General features: G+C 32.3%; 1 protein-coding gene across 5 annotated transcripts in view; it reads left to right on the forward strand.

The window, feature by feature from the left end:
- Positions 1-21,960, forward strand: part of LOC126884600 (uncharacterized) — a 68,925-nt gene that overhangs the window by 18,331 nt on the left and 28,634 nt on the right. For 3 of the 5 annotated variants that reach the window (XR_007698112.1, XM_050650596.1, XM_050650598.1), the window contains exons 4-16: positions 4,556-4,753; positions 4,912-5,114; positions 6,835-7,081; positions 7,168-7,451; positions 7,829-7,986; positions 10,227-10,918; positions 11,935-12,163; positions 13,565-13,882; positions 13,994-14,487; positions 15,804-16,036; positions 19,874-19,995; positions 20,093-20,437; positions 20,494-20,698. Coding sequence is in view for 4 of the 5 variants with exons in the window: in XM_050650596.1 (XP_050506553.1) it covers positions 4,556-4,753; positions 4,912-5,114; positions 6,835-7,081; positions 7,168-7,451; positions 7,829-7,986; positions 10,227-10,918; positions 11,935-12,163; positions 13,565-13,882; positions 13,994-14,487; positions 15,804-16,036; positions 19,874-19,995; positions 20,093-20,437; positions 20,494-20,698 (3,728 nt within the window). In the remaining variant the exon portion in view is untranslated. The remainder of the gene's footprint in view (positions 1-4,555; positions 4,754-4,911; positions 5,115-6,834; positions 7,082-7,167; positions 7,452-7,828; positions 7,987-10,226; positions 10,919-11,934; positions 12,164-13,564; positions 13,883-13,993; positions 14,488-15,803; positions 16,037-19,873; positions 19,996-20,092; positions 20,438-20,493; positions 20,699-21,960) is intronic. The other 2 variants (XM_050650597.1, XM_050650599.1) reach the window with 2 other exon arrangements.

Raw genomic sequence — 21,960 nt, forward strand, 5'->3', positions numbered from 1 at the left:
TATTTCTTTTGGACGATCGAGAGACCCAATAGAATATAATTATAATATACAGAATATTCCTGTTGACTGGGTTACTGAAATTCGTGATTTGGGAATTAATTTAGACTGTAAACTTTTATTTGAATCACATTATACATCCAAAATTTCCAAATCTTTACAAATGCTTGGTTTTATAAAAAGATGCACTAGAGACTTTCAGAATATTGATGCAATTAAATTACTATATTGTTCTTTAGTTAGACCTCATCTAGAGTATTGTTCTTGTGTTTGGTCTCCATCTTACAATATTTACATAACAAAAATCGAGACAGTCCAACACAAGTTCTTAAGGTACATAGCATATAAACTGGGTATACCTTTTGAGTTAAATCAGTTAAATTATTATCAAATTGAAACCCAATTGGGTATTCTCTCATTGCGTGACCGACGAGTAATTAAGGATGCAATGATGCTCTATGGCATAATTAATTCAACAGTTTTGTGTCCTCAGCTACTTGAGCAGGTTGGTCTCCATGTACCTCTCCGCAGAACTCGATTAAATCAAACATTCTATGTTCCTATCCATAGAACCAACTATGCATATAACAACTTTTTATCTCGAGCACTAAGATGGGCAAACACTCAACCTGATCTAGATTTCTTTGCACCGAAGTCTGAATTCATCTCTGGCCTCAGACGTTTGTTTGTTTGAGTAGTTGTTGGATATTCATTATTGTGATATATGAATCTGATTTATGTGTTTAAGTTTGTGATATTTATATTTTATTGTATTATTGTTTTATTATTACTATTTTACTGTAGTTTTATTATTATTGACACATGTATTATGTATATTGGACTTATAAACTTGTAATCTTATTGGGCAGTGTCCCGTTGAAAATAAATAAAAAAAAAAAAAAAAAAAAAATGTCATGATTTGTCGATACCCATAAAAGTCAGATTACTACGATTTTATATATTTCCTATACTGTTGTACGGAGTTGAGTCGTGGACTCTCACAGACGCCACCTGCAAGAAAATTGAGGCTTTTGAGATGTGGCTTTATCGTCGAATCCTGAAGATATCTTATACCGACCACATTACTAATGAGGGTGTTTTGCTGAGAATGAAAAAAGAAAAAGAGCTGTTAATCAAAATGAAAACAGCCAAAATCGAATACCTCGGTCACATCATGAGGAACAGTGAGAGATATGGACTGCTGCAACTGGTCTTGCAGGGAAAAGTAGAGGGAAAGCGAGGACCAGGAAGGCGAAGGATTTCCTGGCTGAAAAATCTACGAACGTGGTTCAACACAACCACTACAAATCTTTTCAGAGCAGCAGTGTGCAAAGTGCAGATTGCCATGATGGTCGCCAACATCCGAAACGGATAGGCACTACAAGAAGAAGAAGATCCTTAAAATTACCAATAATGGTTTAGCAATCAAAATACCTATGTAGTTAAGATTGTTGGTGCGATTAACAATTAAGCACAAATTAAAGCAGTTAGGTATAGGGAATGCTTAAGAAATAAATATCATTTCACTACAATACTAAAATACAGGGTGCTCCATTTAAGAAAACTCAGAAAATACTCATTCCGAGTTTCGACCAACCCTGTATACTGAAATTAAAAATTTAGCTATACTAATGATTCTTAACAACAGTAGACTATATTAAAAATCATTTGAACGTAAGTAGAGTTTTAGATGTCAAACTACTACAATTCTACAGGATGTGAATATTGCCATTTAAGAAAACTCAGAAAATACTCATTCCGAGTTTCGACCAACCCTGTATACTGAAATTAAAAATTTAGCTATACTAATGATTCTTAACAATAGTAGACTATATTAAAAATCATTTGAACGTAAGTAGAGTTTTAGATGTCAAACTACTACAATTCTACAGGGTGTGAATATTGCTACGAAATTAATAAAAAAACGTAATTATCTTTTAAAATACCCTGTGTAACATTACAAAACCTCATATTTTAAGAAAGAAGACATCGAAGAGAATTCAAAAATCAAAAAATATACAGAGTGTCCCATTTAAAAAAACGAAGTTATAAGCAACTTCCGGTATAACCGGAAGTAGCAAATAGATGAAAATATTTTCATTAAATAGATGACTCTTCAAAACCCCTTAATTCAAATTTTCATTATTCTGTTGCCTTTAGTTCTCGAGATGTTTCTAATAGGCCGTTTATTTGCCTCACCCTGTATACATTTTGTATACTATATCCTACACACATCGGCCGTACGTTTCACTTTAGGTTTTGACTAAATTTGTTTGAAAATGAGGGAAATGATGTTTGAAATGTTTGCAAATGACGCATGGGAAAAGTTAGAGCGGACGGACAATATTTGTATATGGCTAAGTACGATTATGGAGACTTGGTAATAATATGAAAATTTATTTATGATTTACATTTTTAGGTATATTTTGAACCATATTAAAAACGAAACCACATCTCGATAAAAGGTGCCTTATCGAAAAAATACAAAGAGGCAAAAAAGTTTTAAAAACAATGGGTTTAACTAATGGTACCGCAGTGATAGTTTAATTGGAACGTACACAAACATTTGGGGGGTTTAAAGGAACAAAACCCCCATAAATTTTTATGTTAACATATTAAAAAAGAAGCCGCAACTTGATAAAAACTGCCTTATCGAAAAAATACCTAGAGGCAAAAAAGTTTTAAAAACATTGAATTTAACTGATGGTACGACAATAATAATTTCATTGGAACGTACACAAAAGTTTGGGGGGGTTTAAGGGAACAAAACCCCTATACAACTTTTATAGGGTGCACAAATTTCACTATAATTCTTTTTTAAGATGTTCCTGCCATAAGAATGCCACATGGCCATTTTCAATAAAAAATCTCTAATAGTTTTCGATATACAGTAAAACCTCCGTTAACTGAAACATCGTTTAACCGAAATGGCGGACAGTTTCAATAATTTCGTTAATAAAAAGTATATTTAAAAAAAGCAATAAAATTAAGGAAAATTAACATGTTAAGTGTTTTTTAAAGAAATCTTCAAATGTTCTTTTGTGCTTTCCTTTGACAACGATGCTTTGCAGCTATATCTCTCCAGTACTATGTAATTTGATACAAGAAGAATGCAAAAAACAATGTTATTTTTAACCGATATTCTTCTTATCCGAAACGGCATCTCCCCCAATTATTTCAGTTAACGAAGGTTTTACTGTATTCAAAAAAATCAATTTCTATTTTATAACTTCAAAGGGCTGTAACTTTTTTTATGTGCATATTTGTACTAAGGTAAGTTAGGTTCATTCGAACTATTTTTGGTCCCGTAATATATGATTTAATTTGTGACCTGTATTTTCGTTACACCCTGTATAACTTGAGTTGTGCCCTGTGAGTTGACTCACCCTCCCTTCTCTACAGATACAGAGATGTGTTTTACCCATTTTAAACACTGAAAAATATATTGAAAGCTGTAAAGTTTAGTTGGTAAAAAGTAGATGTTCACTATTTTAGTTTAGAAAAATGTGTTACAGATATTAAAGATACAACAGTTATTATTTAAAATGCATAGCCTTAACCCTTTCATTGCTGTCGAAATATGCCTAACACAAGGTGGATGCCAACTTGATTTTTCGCTGCATTGTGGTCGAGGTCGAGATGCGCCTTGAACTGCTTCATCCATAATATCAATCTAAACTGACGTTATAAAAACACTTATCTACATATTCAATAGAAAGATAACTTGCTTCAGTCAAATTCAAACAAATAGTAACCTAAAGGAATGTTGTGCATATCTTGTAAGACGCCTGAAGCCATCGTGCACACCTAACAGTAGTAATGGTATGACATTCTTGGCGTCATCAGCATTCAAAGGGCTAATAAGTGAAACTAAAAAGAAATAATTGTTAGTTGGTAATAATATTGATTATTAATTGTATGCTATAATACTTTTTTGATAGTTGGGGTTTTATTGTAGTCATATAGGTTGGTATTTATAGCCCTCAATCAACGTCCATATAGCTGCAATGTGTTCTCATTTGTTAATTTTTTAACATGTCTGAGGAAAATCTTGTTGGGTTTACCTTTAAAAAATGTCATGTATGCTTTTTTTTGTCTGGTACCATTTAAATTTTTTGCGTTACATATCCAACCTATATTACACCTTAAAAAATTGTCTTGACTTTCAGGTTTCATGTTTTGAGCCATAAAAGATTAAGATTTAAATATTTTTCTCTCCCAATCCTTCCAATGAATTAATTAATCAGTATATGATGACATTCATATAGATATCTTTTTTACTTAAAACGTAAAGTTAAAGTTATTGGAACCTTAACTTATCAATAGCCATTTTCAATCTTTTACTTTACTTTTAACTTTTTCCTATTTTGCCAGTTTTTCAGCTTGGTTGATAATACACCATATCAGATATGCCTCACTTAGTAAGCAACTCAATAATAATAAAAAAAAAAGTTAATCTGGTGTTTCTTGTTAGATCAGTTTCCAGATCTCTCAGCTTTTCTTAATGTTGCTTCTAACACTAGATTAAACAGACAGTTAATGGATCTCCTTGTTTCAGTTCTTTTTTAAAGGAGAATTTTATTAAAAATGTCTCTAAAATGTGTATGGTTCCATTTACTAATTCTCTGATGCCTGCTTGTGACGATGGTGCAGCATCAAATATTTCAGAGGAATTTGAGCATAATTATGACACTGAAGAAGAAGAAACTGATACAGCTTCTGAAGTGGAAGCTGTTGATAATAATAATTTTAATGGGTATGGAGATTGTTACTAGGTGTATTCATTTTTTAAAAGAGAATTTATTGAAAGTTACCCCTAAAGTTTTATTTTTTGTTTGTTTTTTTTTTATTATGATTCAAAGTTAATATAATTTGCTATTAATCTTAACCTATATTCATTGTGCTTGATTTTAGTGAAACTTGCAAGTCTACAGAAGATTCAAATAAATCTGGTCTGGATGCATTGTCTGTAATGTGTCAAGCAGTATTATTAGATCACAATTATCATGCAACTTTACCACCAGATTCACCAATAAGACCATCTCCTACAATTACTGTTCCTCCACAAATAAATGGTATATCTCAACCTTCCATATATTCACCAGGATCATCAAAACGTAAGTTGCACAAGTAGTAGATTATAAAATATAATAGTAACAAAAATTTAAAGCTATTGAAATTTGTGACATTCTGACATGCTTACACTGTCTTAATACCAATAAAGGTGCTGGTCCAGTTATATAGAGCTGTGGCATATTTTTAATAAATTTCTGACTAAGGTCACTTTCCATCACAATTTAAAGAGAGGGGGTATGGTTTGAAATTTTAGATTTTTTTATTAATGTAAATGAAAATGCATAACTACAAGAATACTCTCCGAAAATTTTAGATTGATGGGAGTAAAATTACCAAAGATACAACATGTTGAATATCCCTACCTTCGATTTGCTTTGCCGCGACTTCGCGCCAGACTGTACGCTTGAGCGTAATGAGAAATGTTCAACACCTGTTACCCTTCTCTTTTGTAGATTACTCCGCGATTCAAAAAACATATTCCGGTGTACACCTCTTTAAGATTTCAAAAACCGTTAAAATTAAAAAAAAAATTCGACAGTGTTACCACCAGAAATTTAAGCTAATAAAATCTTTTTGCCGCCAAAATTTGCCGCCGTTGACACATTTTTCAATATTTTTCCTTGATTTTTTTTAATATTCTTTGAATTGGACTTAATGTGCTTATTTAATTTAAAAATAAAATAGTTGTACCATAGTTTCAAAAGAAAATCACAAAAATGTGCTTGAAATATTGATTTCAAACCATACCCTCCCCTTAAGAGAGGCTTTGTTAAGCCCATCCACAAATCTGGCTATAAATTATAATTATTGTTCTATTACAATATTATTCCTAAAATTTTTGGGGCTGTAGGCACTGATAATCTGAAGAATCAGCTACATATTGGTAAGCACGATTTCCTACCTGGTCGTTCAACTTCTACAAACCTACTAGTTTACAGTAATTATTATATTAGTACTGGAAAGCAGTCCTCAGGTGGATTCCATTTATACTGACTTGTCTAAAGCATTTGACAAGATAGATCATTCCCTTTTATTGCAAAAACTAGAATTTTTGGTGTGTCTGGGAACTTCTTTACTATGATTTGTTTTTTAACCAAGAGGAGTGATTCAAATTTACCGCGCTGTATTGCTTGTTTGTAATTGATCCAACCGCAGGCAAGTTTACTCCACTGTTATAAAATTTTGACACTAATAACATTTATCAAATTTTGACGCTAGTGACATTATCTCAAAGGTTAATTAAGTTATATAAGCGATTTTTGTGTTTTCTATGTTATTCCTTTAATTTTTAGATTGTTACTCTACTTTTATATAAAACGCAGTTGTTTTTGAAACTCTTTAGCGACGTATTAATTTAATATAATATTTATGGATTACCGTTGAAGGCCGACTAGATCAAAAAAAGAAGATGAATTTGGTTATTATTTTAGTGACTTTCTTGATTGTGAATCGTGTCTTTTTCGTTTACTCCTCCTGGTTAAAAAAAAACTATAAACTATAGTTAAAAAACTATATGCAAAACCAGTCTTTTCGTCAGACTGAAGGGCTTTACTTCAACTGATTATTTTCCAAGTTCTGAAGTGCTCATTTAGAACCTCTACTCTTTGCCATTTTTGTTGATCACTAAAAGAAACAGATTTTTTCAAATATCTTGTATTGTGGTACATATCACTGTTCATGGGATGCTGGGCACAAAGCTGAGAGTATTATTTTTTCTATTCTATTGTGTTCTATTTATTTTATAATATTTTGCATTTCTAGGGCGACCAATGCCAATGTCCAGCACAGTAACTTCTCCGCCTATCTCAAATGTATCCAGCATGTCAATGATTCCAGTTAGTAATTCTATGTTGCCTGTCCATGATGACGATGCTGCATCAGATATTTCAGATGGATCTGATCGTAAACATGACACTGAAGGAGAGGAAACTGATACTGCCCCTGAAGCAGAAGCTGTCAATAATGATAATCTTGATGGTTATGGAGACTATGTAACAAGGTGTATTTGGTAAGTATCCAATTCATTATAAATTTTTTTTGTACAGCATTTCAAACACATTCAACTACACATTACCATTTTTGTTATATTTTTAGTAATTATATCCATGATGATGGTTACATGGTAGAGTGTGATAAATGCAAGGTATGGCAACATGTACAATGTGTTGTGAAAAACCGGCAGGTTCCAGATGAATACTTGTGTGAGGAATGTGATCCAACAAAGCCCATAGATAGACAGAAAGCTCGTGTCATTCAGCAACAATGGTTGAGGGATAGACAACTTATAGATCCCAAATTACGGAAGGATCCAAAAATAAAGGAGGCATTTAAACCAAAGGAAACTGTTACTGATACAGATTCTTCTGATGGAGAACATGGTAAATATTTCGTAACTGCTTGGTCATATACTTCAAGTAATCTGTTGTCAAGTAATGACTTTACTTGACCCCATCAGAATCAAAACCTGCTAAATCCTAAATTTTTTGTTCTGCTAAATTCAAACAAAAAGTACAAATTTCTGAGTAACAAAGGGGCATGCAGAAAAATGACAAATTAGTGTGCCATTTTATGCTATTTATTTATTGATGCCCCTTTGATTCAGAAATGTCGGATACTTTTTGAAAATTTACATTTTTAATGTTTTTTAGCCTCATGAATATTTTCAAAACATGGATCTAGCAGGTTTTGATTCTATAGGCCTCACTTATAATTTTGTGGTTAAACTCGTAATTATACTTTTATATTTCATTTATAGTACCTCCAAGTTTTCCTACTAAGAATAGAGTGTTGGCAAACCGAAGAAAGCTCGAAAATCATGCTAAACAGGCTGCTATTCGACAGCGACGAGAAGCAGCCAAAGAAGCAGCTCAGAAAAGACAGAAACGGAAAGAACGGAAAATTGTGAGGAAAAAGGTAATTCAGAATTAATATTTTAATAAAAACATATTCTACACTGCAATATTATTATACACTCATGGGAAAAAATATTGCATATTTTATTTTTGAAGTATATCTTTTTCCTTTTAAAAATTTTTGTACTTTTTATTGCTAAATAAGTTGAGTTGGACTATCCTACGTATATTTCTTGTCAAGTAACTTGCATATTGCAGAGTCACAACTAATTTGTAGAGAAATTAATGAAATAGTCTGATTTTGCTGATAACATTTAATTAGAAAAAAAAAAAAAACAATAATGACAATAGAACAATTTTTTACGGCAACATTGTAACAATTTAGTACCTAGTATTTCCTCCTCTAGCTCTAATGATTGCCTGCATCCTTCTAGGCATGCTCCGTAGAATATATTGGATGGTTTCTTGCGGAAGTCGATTCCATTCCTCCTGTGCAGCAATTCTTAATTCTGCAATTGAGTCTGGAGCTGGATTTCTTGCTCGTATACGTCTTTTTAGAATGTCCCATATATCGCCGCCGCCTACGAAAAGTATAACTCAGAAAAATGCCGTTAAGAGTAGAACTTTCAATGAACGCCGCGAAAAATATTATTTTCGATTATATGATTCCGAAAATTATTATCCCTAATAAAGTGTTAACGAAAAAATTTATTTTTTGAGGAGTATCAGCAAAAAACATCATTTCTGTTTGTGGGTCCACGAAAATTATAATTACTAAACAGTTCTCAGAAATAATTGTTTTCGTCGGCAGAAACAGAAAGGGAAATCATTCTTTTGTCGGTATCTATTATATACTAAATCTTTTCGTTATAAATATTTTGGGAGTTATAATCTTCGCGGACACGCATATAAAAAAAATTGTATCGCCAACACTTATCAAAGAGTTATTATTTTCACTGGAAATGTATTAGGAATCACATTAATCATAGGTACCAGCGATATGTTGTATGGGATTTGCATCAGGGCTCATTGGTGGCCAGTCTAGAGCCTCATCCTCAAGATACTGTATGACTGTTCCTGCGGTATGTGCACGGGCATTATCATTCATTAGCACAAAGTTATCATACCCAATGAAGCCAGCATAAGAAAAAACATGCTCTTCAAGGATGTTCTGTATGTACCAGTCAGCATTCCTTCGAATATTCACCTCAATAAGCTCCGTACGACTTTCCCAACTAATGCCCCATAGCATTATGGAACCGCCACCAAAACTAACATTTTGTACAAGATTACATTCTGCGAAACGTTCCCCAGACCTTCTGTACATACATCTGGCTTCCATAATTGTATCCTCGTTTCATCTGTGAAAATAACTCTTCTCCATTCATGTTCGTTCCGGTTAACATAGGCTCTTGCAAAGTGCAACCTTGCAAGAAGTGCAAGAGTTTTATGCCATGGTAGAAGAAGGGGAACTCTGGCAGGCCGTTTTGTATTCAAACCAACCTCTTTAAGTCTTCGAGTCACAGTTTTGACACTTTCATTAACTTGTCTTGTGATTAGTAATTCATTTTTGAGATAAGGAGCTGTAAGTGTACGATTTTGCAAAGATTTAAGTCTTAAATATTGGTCATCTCTTGGCGTTGTACATCTTTTTCGTCCTTGACCAGGTCGCCGTGTGTATTTCCCAGTCTCATTGTATCGCTTTACTATACGAGAAACAATCGACTGATGGATATTCGCTATCCACACAATATCTTGTCTGTAATCCTCATTTCTTAAAGTAACAATTCTAGCACAGACTAACTCGCTTAAAGTGACATAACAGCAAGAAAACTACACAATCGAAAAATAAACTCTCCAACTGACATATTCTAACTGACATTTCAACAAAACAAGAATTGTCAACTCACCAAAGCACACTTTCCATACTATGCAATGTTTGTTAATTTGTTACATTATTGCATATTGGGTTATAAAGACTATGTTTAACCATTTATTGATCTCTAATAAATTAAAATACATCAAATAAATAAAATAAATAAATAAATATAAAAAATACTTAACATTTCAAAGATAAAAAAAAATAAGCAAATAACGATTGAAGATAAAATGTGCAATATTTTTGTCCGTGAGTATATTTATTTATTAAGCCCAACAGGCCTTGAAGGTCTAGGGCTGAAAGATATATACCCTTGTTAATTAAATTAAATGTACCATTGTCAAGTTACAGTTTGTTTAAATAAGCTCAAAACACTATTTCCCCGTTTGGAAACTTTTTTTATATCATTAATTTATTTTTAGACAAAAGTTCCAGTAAAACATAGTGATGATGAAAATCAGGACACTTGGGCGATCCATCTTCCTCAACTCAGACAATGGATAGAAAAATATGAGGAGGCTGTCACAAACCACTACTCTCCTGAGTTAAGAGCGAGAATATCAAGCATTAGGGTGAACGGTGCTCATTCTGAATCAAATGTTCAATTCGACCCAACATCCAACAAAAGTCGGGTTCATACTCAACCTCTCACAGAAATCAAATACCTAGTGGCCACAGCACATCTCCCTCCCAATACGTTTGTTGTCGAATTAATGGGTAAATATATGCTGTCAACGCAGCATCGAAATTCCGGCGGTTCTTTAACGACGCGACAGCATTCTCAAAGACCAGGGCCGTTTTTGTTCTTTTATCGACTGCACAAGGACAATACAGAAGTATGTGTCGATACGAGGACATACGGCAACACTACTCGATTTATCAGGCGTTCTTGTAAGCCGAATGCAGAGTTAAGGCATTGCATCGAAAAGGGTGCTTTACATATTTACGTAGCGACCACGACGGCGGTTGACAAGAATTTTGAGCTGACAATCAAACACGAATCTCATGATCTGGCAGCCGTAGGAACGACGAGTATTGCCTGTGCTTGCGGGAACTCAGAAGAATGTGGTGTAAATAGGACGTCTGTAAAGAAAAATGGAGATGTTGTGGAGGTGTAAGTATTTTATCTATTACTTATTAAGCGTTTTAATCTTTATTTGTAATTCTTTGATTTATTTGGTTCCTTATAAATTATCTTTTATTAGATTAAATTTGGCCTAAAACTTACAAGTATAGCTTTTTTTTAATAATATCACAAGGAAAAAATTCCTGTACTGGCTGTATACCATAAATCATAAAAAATAAAAACCTTATCTTGTAAAAGGTATATTTAAAATCCCTAAAAGAGGCTGTATCACAACAAAACGTTTTGGGAATCAATATTCCATCATCAGTGTTATCACAGGTTTACATGCTTTAACCAAAATTTTTTACCCGTACATTTTGGTGGCTTAAAGCATGTAAACCTGTGATAACACTTATGATGGAATATTGATTCCGAAAACGTTTTGTTGTGATACAGCCCTTTTTAGGGGTTTTAAATATACCTTTTACAAGATAAGGTTTTTATTTTTTTTTAATACATACTTTTGATATTGCATGACTTAACGAAGAAGTAATTGAATCAGTCGTTTGAGAATCCTGACCTGTCCACAAAAGCAAAGTTGTGGTAAAGTGCAAAAATCATCTCTGGATTTCCGGGTTTCTCTTGATTCAGAAAAATTTCAAAACTCGATTCATTTAGAATGTTAAACAAGGTCGGGTTTCTCTTGAAACATGTGACTCTATATCTAAGGTTAGTAAAAATGTAAAAAAAAAAACAAAAATTTATTTTTTTGGATATGTCGAGTTTCTCAAACAAAGGATTCAATTGTACTATGTGATTGAAATGCTATTTTTTATTAGTACATATTTTGGCCTATTCCTTATTTTTATCTTATTTTTTCTGATAATTTTATCCCTACTCTATTGCTAAAAATTTCCATTGTTTATTTTTAATTATTATAAGCAAGCATTTAGAGACATTTCTATTCTAAGATCGTAAGATCCTGTCACTACAATCAATTAAAGCTATTTTGTCCGGATCTCGACTGTTCTAAAATATATTTATTTATCATTTTATTTCAACAGCCCCGTCCGGAAAAGGAGAGGTCGTCGAGTTACTTCTGCAAGTCTTCCAGAACCGGATCCACCCAAACCAGTTAAGGAAGAACCCCCTCCAGTTATATCACCTCCTCCAGCACCACTGTCTCCAGTAAAACCCAAAATCGAAAAGATTAAAGAGGAGGAAAAAGTTGAGCATATTATAAAGGAAGAAATAAAAGAAGAGGTTCCTGAAGATCCTATTCCAGAAGTTGAGGTACACTTGACAATATATTTGTATATTATTATGAGTTGGTCGAAGTCAAACAATAAGGGTCACACGCAATTTTTCTTTTGTTGTCATATTTTAAATTTGAAAAAATATATAGGGAATGATCAGATTTTCTTGACATAACATTCCTATTACAAAGAGCAATTCATTGGCATAGAAGTAATGATGAGTAGGTATGACGTCATTATTATATTTGGTGAGATGATAAATGGTAACTGACGGCTGTCATAATATTGGAGGTTAACTATAATGTCAAACTATTGTCTTCAAATTATATTTTTTTAGTTTTGATATTTATTTTCAAAGTATTTATATAGTTTATATTTTAATGACAGTTTATTTTTTAACAAACTTCACTTTCCGTTTCCTACCCTTAATTGGTTGATTAGGTTTTAATAGTCTTGTTGTATGGTAGGTTTAGTTAGGCGTTAATTTTAAGAAATGTTGCTGGGTAAATGGGCACAGCTACCAAAGGCCATAAAAGAAGAAGAAAAAAAAATAAACAAACAAAAATCTTACATAACTTTCTATATGCTGTGAGCTCGTAGGTAGAGGGGATAATTAAAAATTCGCGAGCGCCAGTAGTGACAAGTCTGTAAACCTTTACCGGAAATTTGACGTTCTGCATTAAGAGTTGCATATAGCTTTTAAATGTCTCACCAAAGTTGTTGTATTAAAGAGTGTCGAAATACTGGTTACAATAGTAACTGTGTATTCTACAACTTTCCTGTCGCTAAGCATGAGGTGATTCAATGACAAAAATGGATTGATGCAATTAGAAAAAAGTAAGTAAACACAATTTTACGTTTACGCTGTTAATTAATTAAAACAACTATTATTTGCTTTTCTACTGTCCTCTTTAAAATTCCGGCCGAAATAGGAACACTAGTCAACCGTTAGATGGCGATACCAGCCATACCAGCGAAACTCACAGGATAGGCAACACTTTTTTCTTTCCAGATAAATTTCCGGTAAAAGTTATACTAGTAATACTGTAGGTAGGTGGCGATACCAGCGAAGCTCGGAGCGTATAGGACAACATGACTTTGAAACTCATATTACAGATAGGTATTAGGTATCTTTGTTTCACACTCTTAAGACAAAGAGAAACAGTGTAGCCGGTATCTGCTGTGGTAAATACATAATAATATTTTTTTATTTGGCAACAGCGCTTTGCTGCTAAACTTGGCGGTAGCAAAAAACTAATATATGAGGAAAAATTTGTTTAATTTGTTTGCCGTCTAGTTGTACCAGTGGGTTATGATGTCATTAAACCTATGACGTGCATGCCTAATTGTTTGACTTTTAGTTTAGTTTGCTTATTTTATTATTAGTACGGTTTTTTTAAGAAATATAAAATATGATCCAAAGCTTACTTGTTTTTAGAAACCTGAACCTATAAAAGAAGAAATAAAAGAAGAGATAAAAGAAGAAGAGGTCATAATAAAGGAAGAAGCACCCGAAGTAGAGATTAAAAAGGAAGAAGAAGAAGTCGAAGAGCAACCAGAAGAACCTGAAAATGAAAAATCTCTGGAAGAAATCAAGAGTCCTCCTCGTACACCCATATCTACCAGAAGGGCTTCCCATAAAACTGACAAAGAAGATGATAAATCTTCTTCCCCTAAGACAGAAAGAACCGAAAAATCCAAGAAGTTAAGTAGAGAGGAACGAAAATTGGAGGCGATTTTAAGGGCCATTGATCAGGTATGTAAAAAATTAAACATAAATATGTGTCATTCCTCCATCAATACTTCTGACATTAAGCATTTATTTTATAAATGTTACGGATTTGTCTTTGAATTATATTTTTTGTAGATGGAGAAGGCACAGTCTAGGAAACAAGAACACCAAGCCAAACAAGCCCATAGGCGAGAATCAGAACCGAATCCTGAGAAAAAGGAAGAGGAAAAACAGGAACCTAGGCTAAAAAGACGAAGGCGTAAAGGTCGTGCCCGAACCGTTAGCCAGTCAGCAGCTAGAAGAAACCGCCTAAATTCGACAGACTCATACATGACGTCAGGCGATGAAAATCTATTATCGCCAAATGAAGGTCAACTGCCTATCAAACCTTCAAAAGACAGTGAAGGAAGTGATAGAGCTGTGGGACTTCTTCTTGCCCTTTCTAACGGCGATAATGACAGCAAAGATCACAAGTCTCCTACAAGAGATGTTGACTCCAATTCAAATTCGACACATTCTTCTCCCGAAACACAACTTTCATCAGCTTGTCTGCTGGTGCAAGCGGCTGTAGAGCCCTTAGAACAAGGATTCAAATTTCCGAAAACGAAAAAAGGATTGATGAATGAATGGTATGTATTGTATTACTTCATCAATTTAAATTAACTTATATAGGGTGTTAGTAAATAAGTATGAAAAACTTTAAGGGGTAATTCTACATGAAAAAATAATGACAGTTTGCTTTATAAACGTATGTCCGCAAATGCTTCGTTTACAAGATACGGGGTGTTTAATTTTTTTTCCAAACTGCGAATTTTTTTATTGCTCTAAGACCTTTTAAGCTATGAAAATTAAATTTGGTGGGATTCAAGAGGTAGTTATTGCGCATTTTTTGGCAAACAAATACCAATTTTATATTTATCATTGGCGCGCCTACGGGTAATGGTCTGAATTTTTTAAAGAAAAAAATAGTACGCCACTGAGATCTCAAATTAAAAATTATTTTTGTATTCCACGTTTAATTTATGATAAAGAACCTTTCTTGTCTTTTTTCATATGGTGCACCGTTTTTGTGCAAAAAAAAATAAAACATCTTCGCGCGTATTTTTCATTTCGTAATACATTATCAAGAACTCTCCAATATAATAATGCCAAACTAGAACAATAACAGAAAATATTTCTAAAAAGATTTTAACTATGTTCAAGGCTACAACAAATGTTCAAAATTACCTCATTTAAAGGTGACAGAGTAATTTTATATTCACCATTGGCGCGCGTACGGGTAATGGCCCCAATTTTTTAAAGAAAAAAATAGAAAAAAAAATAGTAAAAAAAAACCACTGAGATATGTAAAATTAAAAATCATTTTTGAATTCCTTGTTCAATTTACGACAAAATATCGTTTTTGTCTTTTTTTCATATGAGGCGTTTTTATGCAAAAAATTAAAATATCTTAACGTTTACAAAGTATTTGAAATAAAAAAGACAAGAATGATTTTTTGTCGTAAATTGAACGAGGAATTCAAAAATGGTTTTTAATTTGACGTTTCTCAGTGACATACTATTTTTTTTTTTTAATTCAGACCATTACCTGTACGGGCGCCAATGGTGAATATAAAATTATTCTGTCACCTTTAACGCAGGTAATTTTGAACATTTGATGTAGCTTTGCACCTAGTTAAAATATTTTTAGGAATATTTTCTGTTATTGTTCTACTTTAGTATTATTATATTGGAGAGTTCTTCATAATGTATTAAAAATGAAAAATACACTCGAAGATGTTTTATTTTTTTCACATAAAAACGGTGCACCATAGGAAAAAAATACAAAAAAAGTTCTTTTTCATAAATTAAACGTGGAATACAAAAAGTTTTTCATACTTATTTACTAACACACTGTATATAAACTTGTTACTTGTTAAACTTTACTTAAAATTACTTGTTAAAGGTTGAATAAAGTCCCTGAACCAGTTCAAACAGCCAGTGCAATTTCTCCAAATTCGCCTGTCTCACAAACCAATAATATGGATGTAGATTCCTCTAGTGCAATTTATGGAGCGTCAAAGAACTTGATGTCTTTTTGCGACGCAAACATACAGCCACGAGGAAGCGCAAAGAAAAGGTGGCTGCGACAGGCTATAAGAGAGGACCATTCTTGTGACAGCGGATCAGGCAGGCCAGGTAAAGTAAAATTGTATTGTTACTTATGACCAAACATATAGATTAAGTAATAAAAAACAAAAAAGGAGTATGTATGTATGTATATCAAAAAATTTTAGAAAAATAGATTGGCTTAAGCCACCTCACTCTAAACATGTGCAAGGTAAATGCAATCATAACGTCTTGAATCTGGAAAAGCAATGAATTGTATTAAATATTTAACATGGATAGTGTTACATTATTAGCACGTTGAATACATTACATTCATTTTTGGTCATCTAAGAGTTTTCTGTGTCACATAGTTCTTCATTACCTTCCTCTCCCCTTCATTATTAGGTTCATTGATTTCCTCTTCATGGTATGGTAAAGGACCAATAATTATCTTCCACAATCGTCTAACTAAGAGCTAGCAACGTTTTCGAGAAACTATTTTAAGACAGCTGATTATTTCATATATTGTTCCCTATGCTTCCTTGAACACCGTACCTGCCATCTGGCTGCTGATACAGGTTGCAGGTTGTGTTCATTACTGCGCAGCACACCAGTACAGGTAAATACAAAATCAGGTTGATTGATTAGTGTGATAAAGCTTAGTAGATCCGCTATAGTAATAGATAGCAATAAAACTTAATAACAAAACTTGTAGCCAACTTTGAGCTTCACATTACAAAATTAGTTAGAATGTTACAGGGTGTTCGATATCATAGTGGCAGACCAAACTTATGTTTTTATTAAATTGAACATCCTATATTTTATTTTATATTCGAAATCCTGTTAACTTCTCCATTACAAAAATATAAAGGTTTGTTATGTTATACAGGGTATTTACAAAGTTATAACCAATGTTCTACGAAAATCGTAATAAGTTCAGCTCACTGTATAAATAAAAATAAGCACAACAGCAATGATTTATTGGTGCCATATTTTTTTGTTGATTGTCAAAATGTATAAAATTGGTTGATATTGCTAATTTTCTTTATATCGAATACAGGATGAGTCAAAACGCAAGTACATTATTTTCTCAGTAATTTTAAATAGAACACCTTAATTAATAACTTGCTCTGAAAAATGAAAATATCTCGAAAACTAACAAATTTAGGCATAGGGAATATTATACAAAAATTAAAGTACGGTAATGATACTTTTCGATGCTTATATAAAATACAGAGTGTTCAATTTAAAATTTCTGAGAAAAGAATGTACTTGCGTTTTGACTCACCCTGTATTCGATATAAGGACAATTAGCAATATCCACCATTTTTATAAATTTTGACAATCAACAAAAAAATATAGCACCAATAAACCATTGTTGTTGTGCTTATTTTTATTTATACAGGGAGCTGAACTTGTTACGTTTTTCATAAAAAATTGGTTATAACTTTGTAAAAGCCCTATATAACATAAGAAACCTTTACATTTTGTGAAAGTTAAGAGAATTTCGAATATAAAATAAAATATAGGGTGTTCCATTTAAAAAAACATAAGTTTGGTTTGCCACTATGTTATCGAACACCCTGTAACATTCTAACTAATTTCGTAATGTAAAGCTGAAAGTTGGCTACAATTTTTGTTATCAACTTTTATTGCTATGTATTACTATAGCGGATCTGCTGAGCTTTATCACACTCATCAATCACCCTGTATATTGAATTTAAATTATTTTATGACGAAACATTTTTTTGTCATTACTTTTTAAACCATAAAAATGTCTGGTAATTATAGTTCATATTTCTAATAATGTTTAAAAAGTAATGACAAAATAATTTTTCGTCTTACAATAATTTTAAATTCGATATATTTACCTGTACAAATGTGCTGCGCAGTAATGAACGCAACCTGTATCAGCAGCCGGATGGCCGGTAAGGTGTTCGAGGAAGCATAGGGTTATATATTAAAGAAGCATATATTAAAGAACCAGTTGTCTTAAAATATTTTTTTTTCGACGTTGCTAGCTCTTGGTCCACAACAGTCTGCAGTTTTTAGATCCAAGAAAAATAAAATAAAAAAAGTAAACAGTAGCAGATCAATCATGTCTTGCTTTTTCAACTCACAAACAGGTCTCTTTGGTGAATAAAGTTTTTCATATGGTACATTCTTTAAAGCTACAGGTCTTCTTTTCTTCCACTCAGTTTTATGTTCTCGCTCATATTTCTCTCTAAATTCTTCTTTTTATTTCTACACTGTCAAAATCAGTGTCGTTTTCGAATATGAATAACCTGGAACCAAAAACTTTTGTTCTATGGCATCGATGTTGATATCGATCACTTTGAATAAATCTCTCATTAAAGCCAAACACAAAGTATTTCAGTCATTATTGATTGAAATTGCACTTAACTGGTGCTTACACAACAACAAACAGTGACTTACTTCACTTTCATTCTCAACAAAACAAGTAATGCTGCTCCTTGTGGCGAATTCATGTACTAATGACTGAAGCCACTTTCATTCTGAATGAATTTCTATGTCAGTGGATTTGAAAAATGAACTTTTTGAAACAAACATGGACAATTTTTTCAAATTTGATGTCTTATATCCGCTTTCATTCTCACTGGCTCGTATGTGAATGATGCATTCTTTTGATTTTCTTTGAATATAATCCTGTAGAAGCTTTTTTTGTTGCTTCCAACTAAACTTATTAGCAAAAAATGGAATACTGAACAAAGACCTCGCTAAAAACTGTAAAGGCGTAATGCTCAAATAATTTCTATTGTTTGGTAAACACGAAAGTCAATGAATAAAATAGAAGAAAATTAATTGTACTTTCACTAAAAGATGTTGTGTACATATGGTCCCTACCATTTCCAACTATCGAATGTGAAAAATCGGGTTTTTCATATTCGATACCTTGTCCTCGCATTATATGTGATACATCTTTTGGCAATTTCTCGTTATTGTAGCTCGATTAGGAGCGCGGGAAATATGCTGTTTAAAGTATCGAATATAAACATTTTCCATTTGGTTTGACTGCAAACTGACGAAAATGGGTATATTCGATACTTTTGTTTTGTATAAATATAACTAAAGGTATTTTGTTCAATGCTAAATGTCGAATGTGTCACATTCGTTAGTTTGTGTTGTAATTTATAACAGTTGTTCAATAATTATAATCGGTAAACTGTCGAAAATGCTAAACTGCTGAGAAGAACAAAATGCGCGTGTTTACAATTTGTGCGAATTTGTTTCAGTATCGCTTCCAAGAAATTCTTGTGAGGCATTTTATGATTTTATTTTAACGGATTTTCATTATTTGATATTATACCTTATACATTCGCTACTTTGAAACATCGGACCGAAACAAATCTTTGATTAATACAAAAAACAAAGTACGAATGTGATTTTTTGGAAAGAAAAAAATGATAAGCAGTTCCAATTTGTTATCAATCTAACAAGGATTGAACATTACATACAAAAAAAAAAAAAAATTTCCCAATTGTCAATGCGCTGATTTAGGAGTCTCTAAAAAAGAGTTATTTTGGTCTCCTGAAAAGTAGCACTTTTCACATTCGATAGTTGTAAATAGCAGAGATGATATGAGACGTCATGTAAATGTTCCTGTTGGTTTATTCTTTGCAAAAGAAATTTGTGTTTTGTAATTGTATTATTTGTCATTATTAGGGGGTCAAACTTAGTCCAAATATATTTATCATTTAATTATCTTTCGATAAAAAAAAAATATTTCCAAAATTGGGTTGTCTTACTATTTTTTTACAATTTCCTGAATAACTCTTATAAGAATATATTGATTATTTTATTAATTTTTGAGTCTTATCTCCTATATCGCCATAATAATTTTCTGCCTGAATTTTAAATAGTTTTTCTTAATTGCACAATGTTTATTATTCGCCTTTGTTGTTTTAGACTCTCCGCCAATCAGTGATATGGTAGCACCTCCGAAAAAGAGGAGATTACCACGGGAATCATTATCAACAGATAACTCGCCTCCTAGCACACCTACAGGTCCAGTACCTCTTTTAATCAATGTAAGTGTTTCATTAACAATTCCACTTGTAACTATTTTCTTCTGTTTGAGGTTTTTATTCTCGAACTATTTATTCTAAGTTGATGTTTTGTTTTCAGAACCTGGATAAAGATGTCAAACCAACAGAGGGTGGTGTAGAAATAGTTTATAGTGGAACAGACGGAGACAGTTCAAATCCTACCCTAGAATCTGAAGCCATTTTAAAGGAACGTGCAGCTGTGATGAAGGAAGAATTTAATAAACCTGTATTTAGCTCCAGTTTGGATCTTCCAAGAACGGAATTTGGATCATTAAATTCACTTGATCCCAGACTTTCCCGCGAAAGCCGTTTTCTGACAAATACAGACTTAGTTGGTACAGTGGAGAAAACATTGAGTATACTGGGATTTGAAAATACAGAAAAACTCAAAACTGAACCGATGTTACCAAAACGGAAGGTAAAGGTAAATTATCTTGATATATTATAATTTATTTACATTAATCTATGTGTTAATTTTAGCTCTCCATAACAGAATATCGACAGAGGAAAAAACTAACTGTTGAAGAAAAGGCAGCAGAACAAGAACAAGTTAGTACGGAAGAAAACAATTCTTCAGAGTCATTTAAAATTACTCCGAGACAAAGATCTGCTAGTGCGAGTAGTAGCACTTCAATAACTTCTAGTGATGATGACCTTTCTGTGTCAGACATCATAGTTAAAAAAGGTAAGAATCGAGTATGTATACAAAGTATCGCTATAAAATATCGTGATTATTGATGTATAACATGTTATTTTAAATTTAAGTATTACGCTCTTTTCATTCATCCCCATACTTCTCATAAATTTCAATCGAAAGTTTTCAAATCAATCCAAAAAATATTTCTGACTAATAGTGTGTGGTTGAAGTATGAATCCAACTGAGTCACCAAGAAGATCATTTAATTGTGATTCTCTTGAAATATAGAAGTTCTCTTCTATTTTTACAGTTCTCCATGTAAATTTTCTATTATTACTAGGAAAACTTCAACCTTTTTTCTGTGTACATAGCACTTCTTGTTACATTGCTTTAATGGTCTGAAATGTTCGCTTTGATCTTACATACAGAGAGGGGCAAAATTATGGAATAAATTCATTTTTTCGAGAATGGGAATTTTTAGAGAGAAATCCCGAAACAGGTCTATTTTTATTTTTAAAATATGATTTTTTCCCTATATATCATACTAGTGACGTCATTCATCTGAGCGTGATTACGTAATCGATAATTTTTTTAAATGAGAATAGGGGTCATGTGGTAGTTCATTTGATAGGTTATTCAATTCTCTTTTCAGTAATATAAACATTACCATAATTATTTATACAGGGTGGCCAAAAAAATTTTTTGAATTAAATTAATTTACACAAAAAGAAGAATTTATTTAATTCAAAATACATTTTACTGTTGTCAGAAAACAGAAAAAAATATTTATTTGACAAACATTGCTTTTCGCTTACAATTCAATGTTAAAGCTGCCACCTACTTGAATCTTGGCAGTTTGTATAACTAATTTAAGCGAAAAGCAATGTGTATTTATCATATAAATATTTTTTTCTGTTTTCTGGCAGCTGTAAAATGTATTTTGAATTAAATAAATTACATACATTCTTCTTTTTGTGTGAATTTATTTAACCCTTAACTACAGACATCCCAATATTAGCACGTAATTACAGATCCCCGGTATTTTTTACCGGTCATTATAAAATAGAGTCAAAATATAAAGTTAATAATAAAAAACAAAAAAATTTTGCATCATGAGTTTTTATGGAGTCTCTAGATATGGGAAAAATGGTAAAACGAGTGATTTTAATAATATAATACAAGATTTTTTAAGAATAATCTATTAAACCAGAATTTTGGTAACATTTTTGGTCTATTGAAACAAACGGCCATAAATGCTATGAAAAAAAATTTAGACTTTTTTTTAACAAATAAACGTAACATAGAATCAC

This window comes from Diabrotica virgifera, chromosome 5 (assembly GCF_917563875.1).
Source record: "Diabrotica virgifera virgifera chromosome 5, PGI_DIABVI_V3a".
Classification (NCBI taxonomy): domain Eukaryota; kingdom Metazoa; phylum Arthropoda; class Insecta; order Coleoptera; family Chrysomelidae; genus Diabrotica; species Diabrotica virgifera.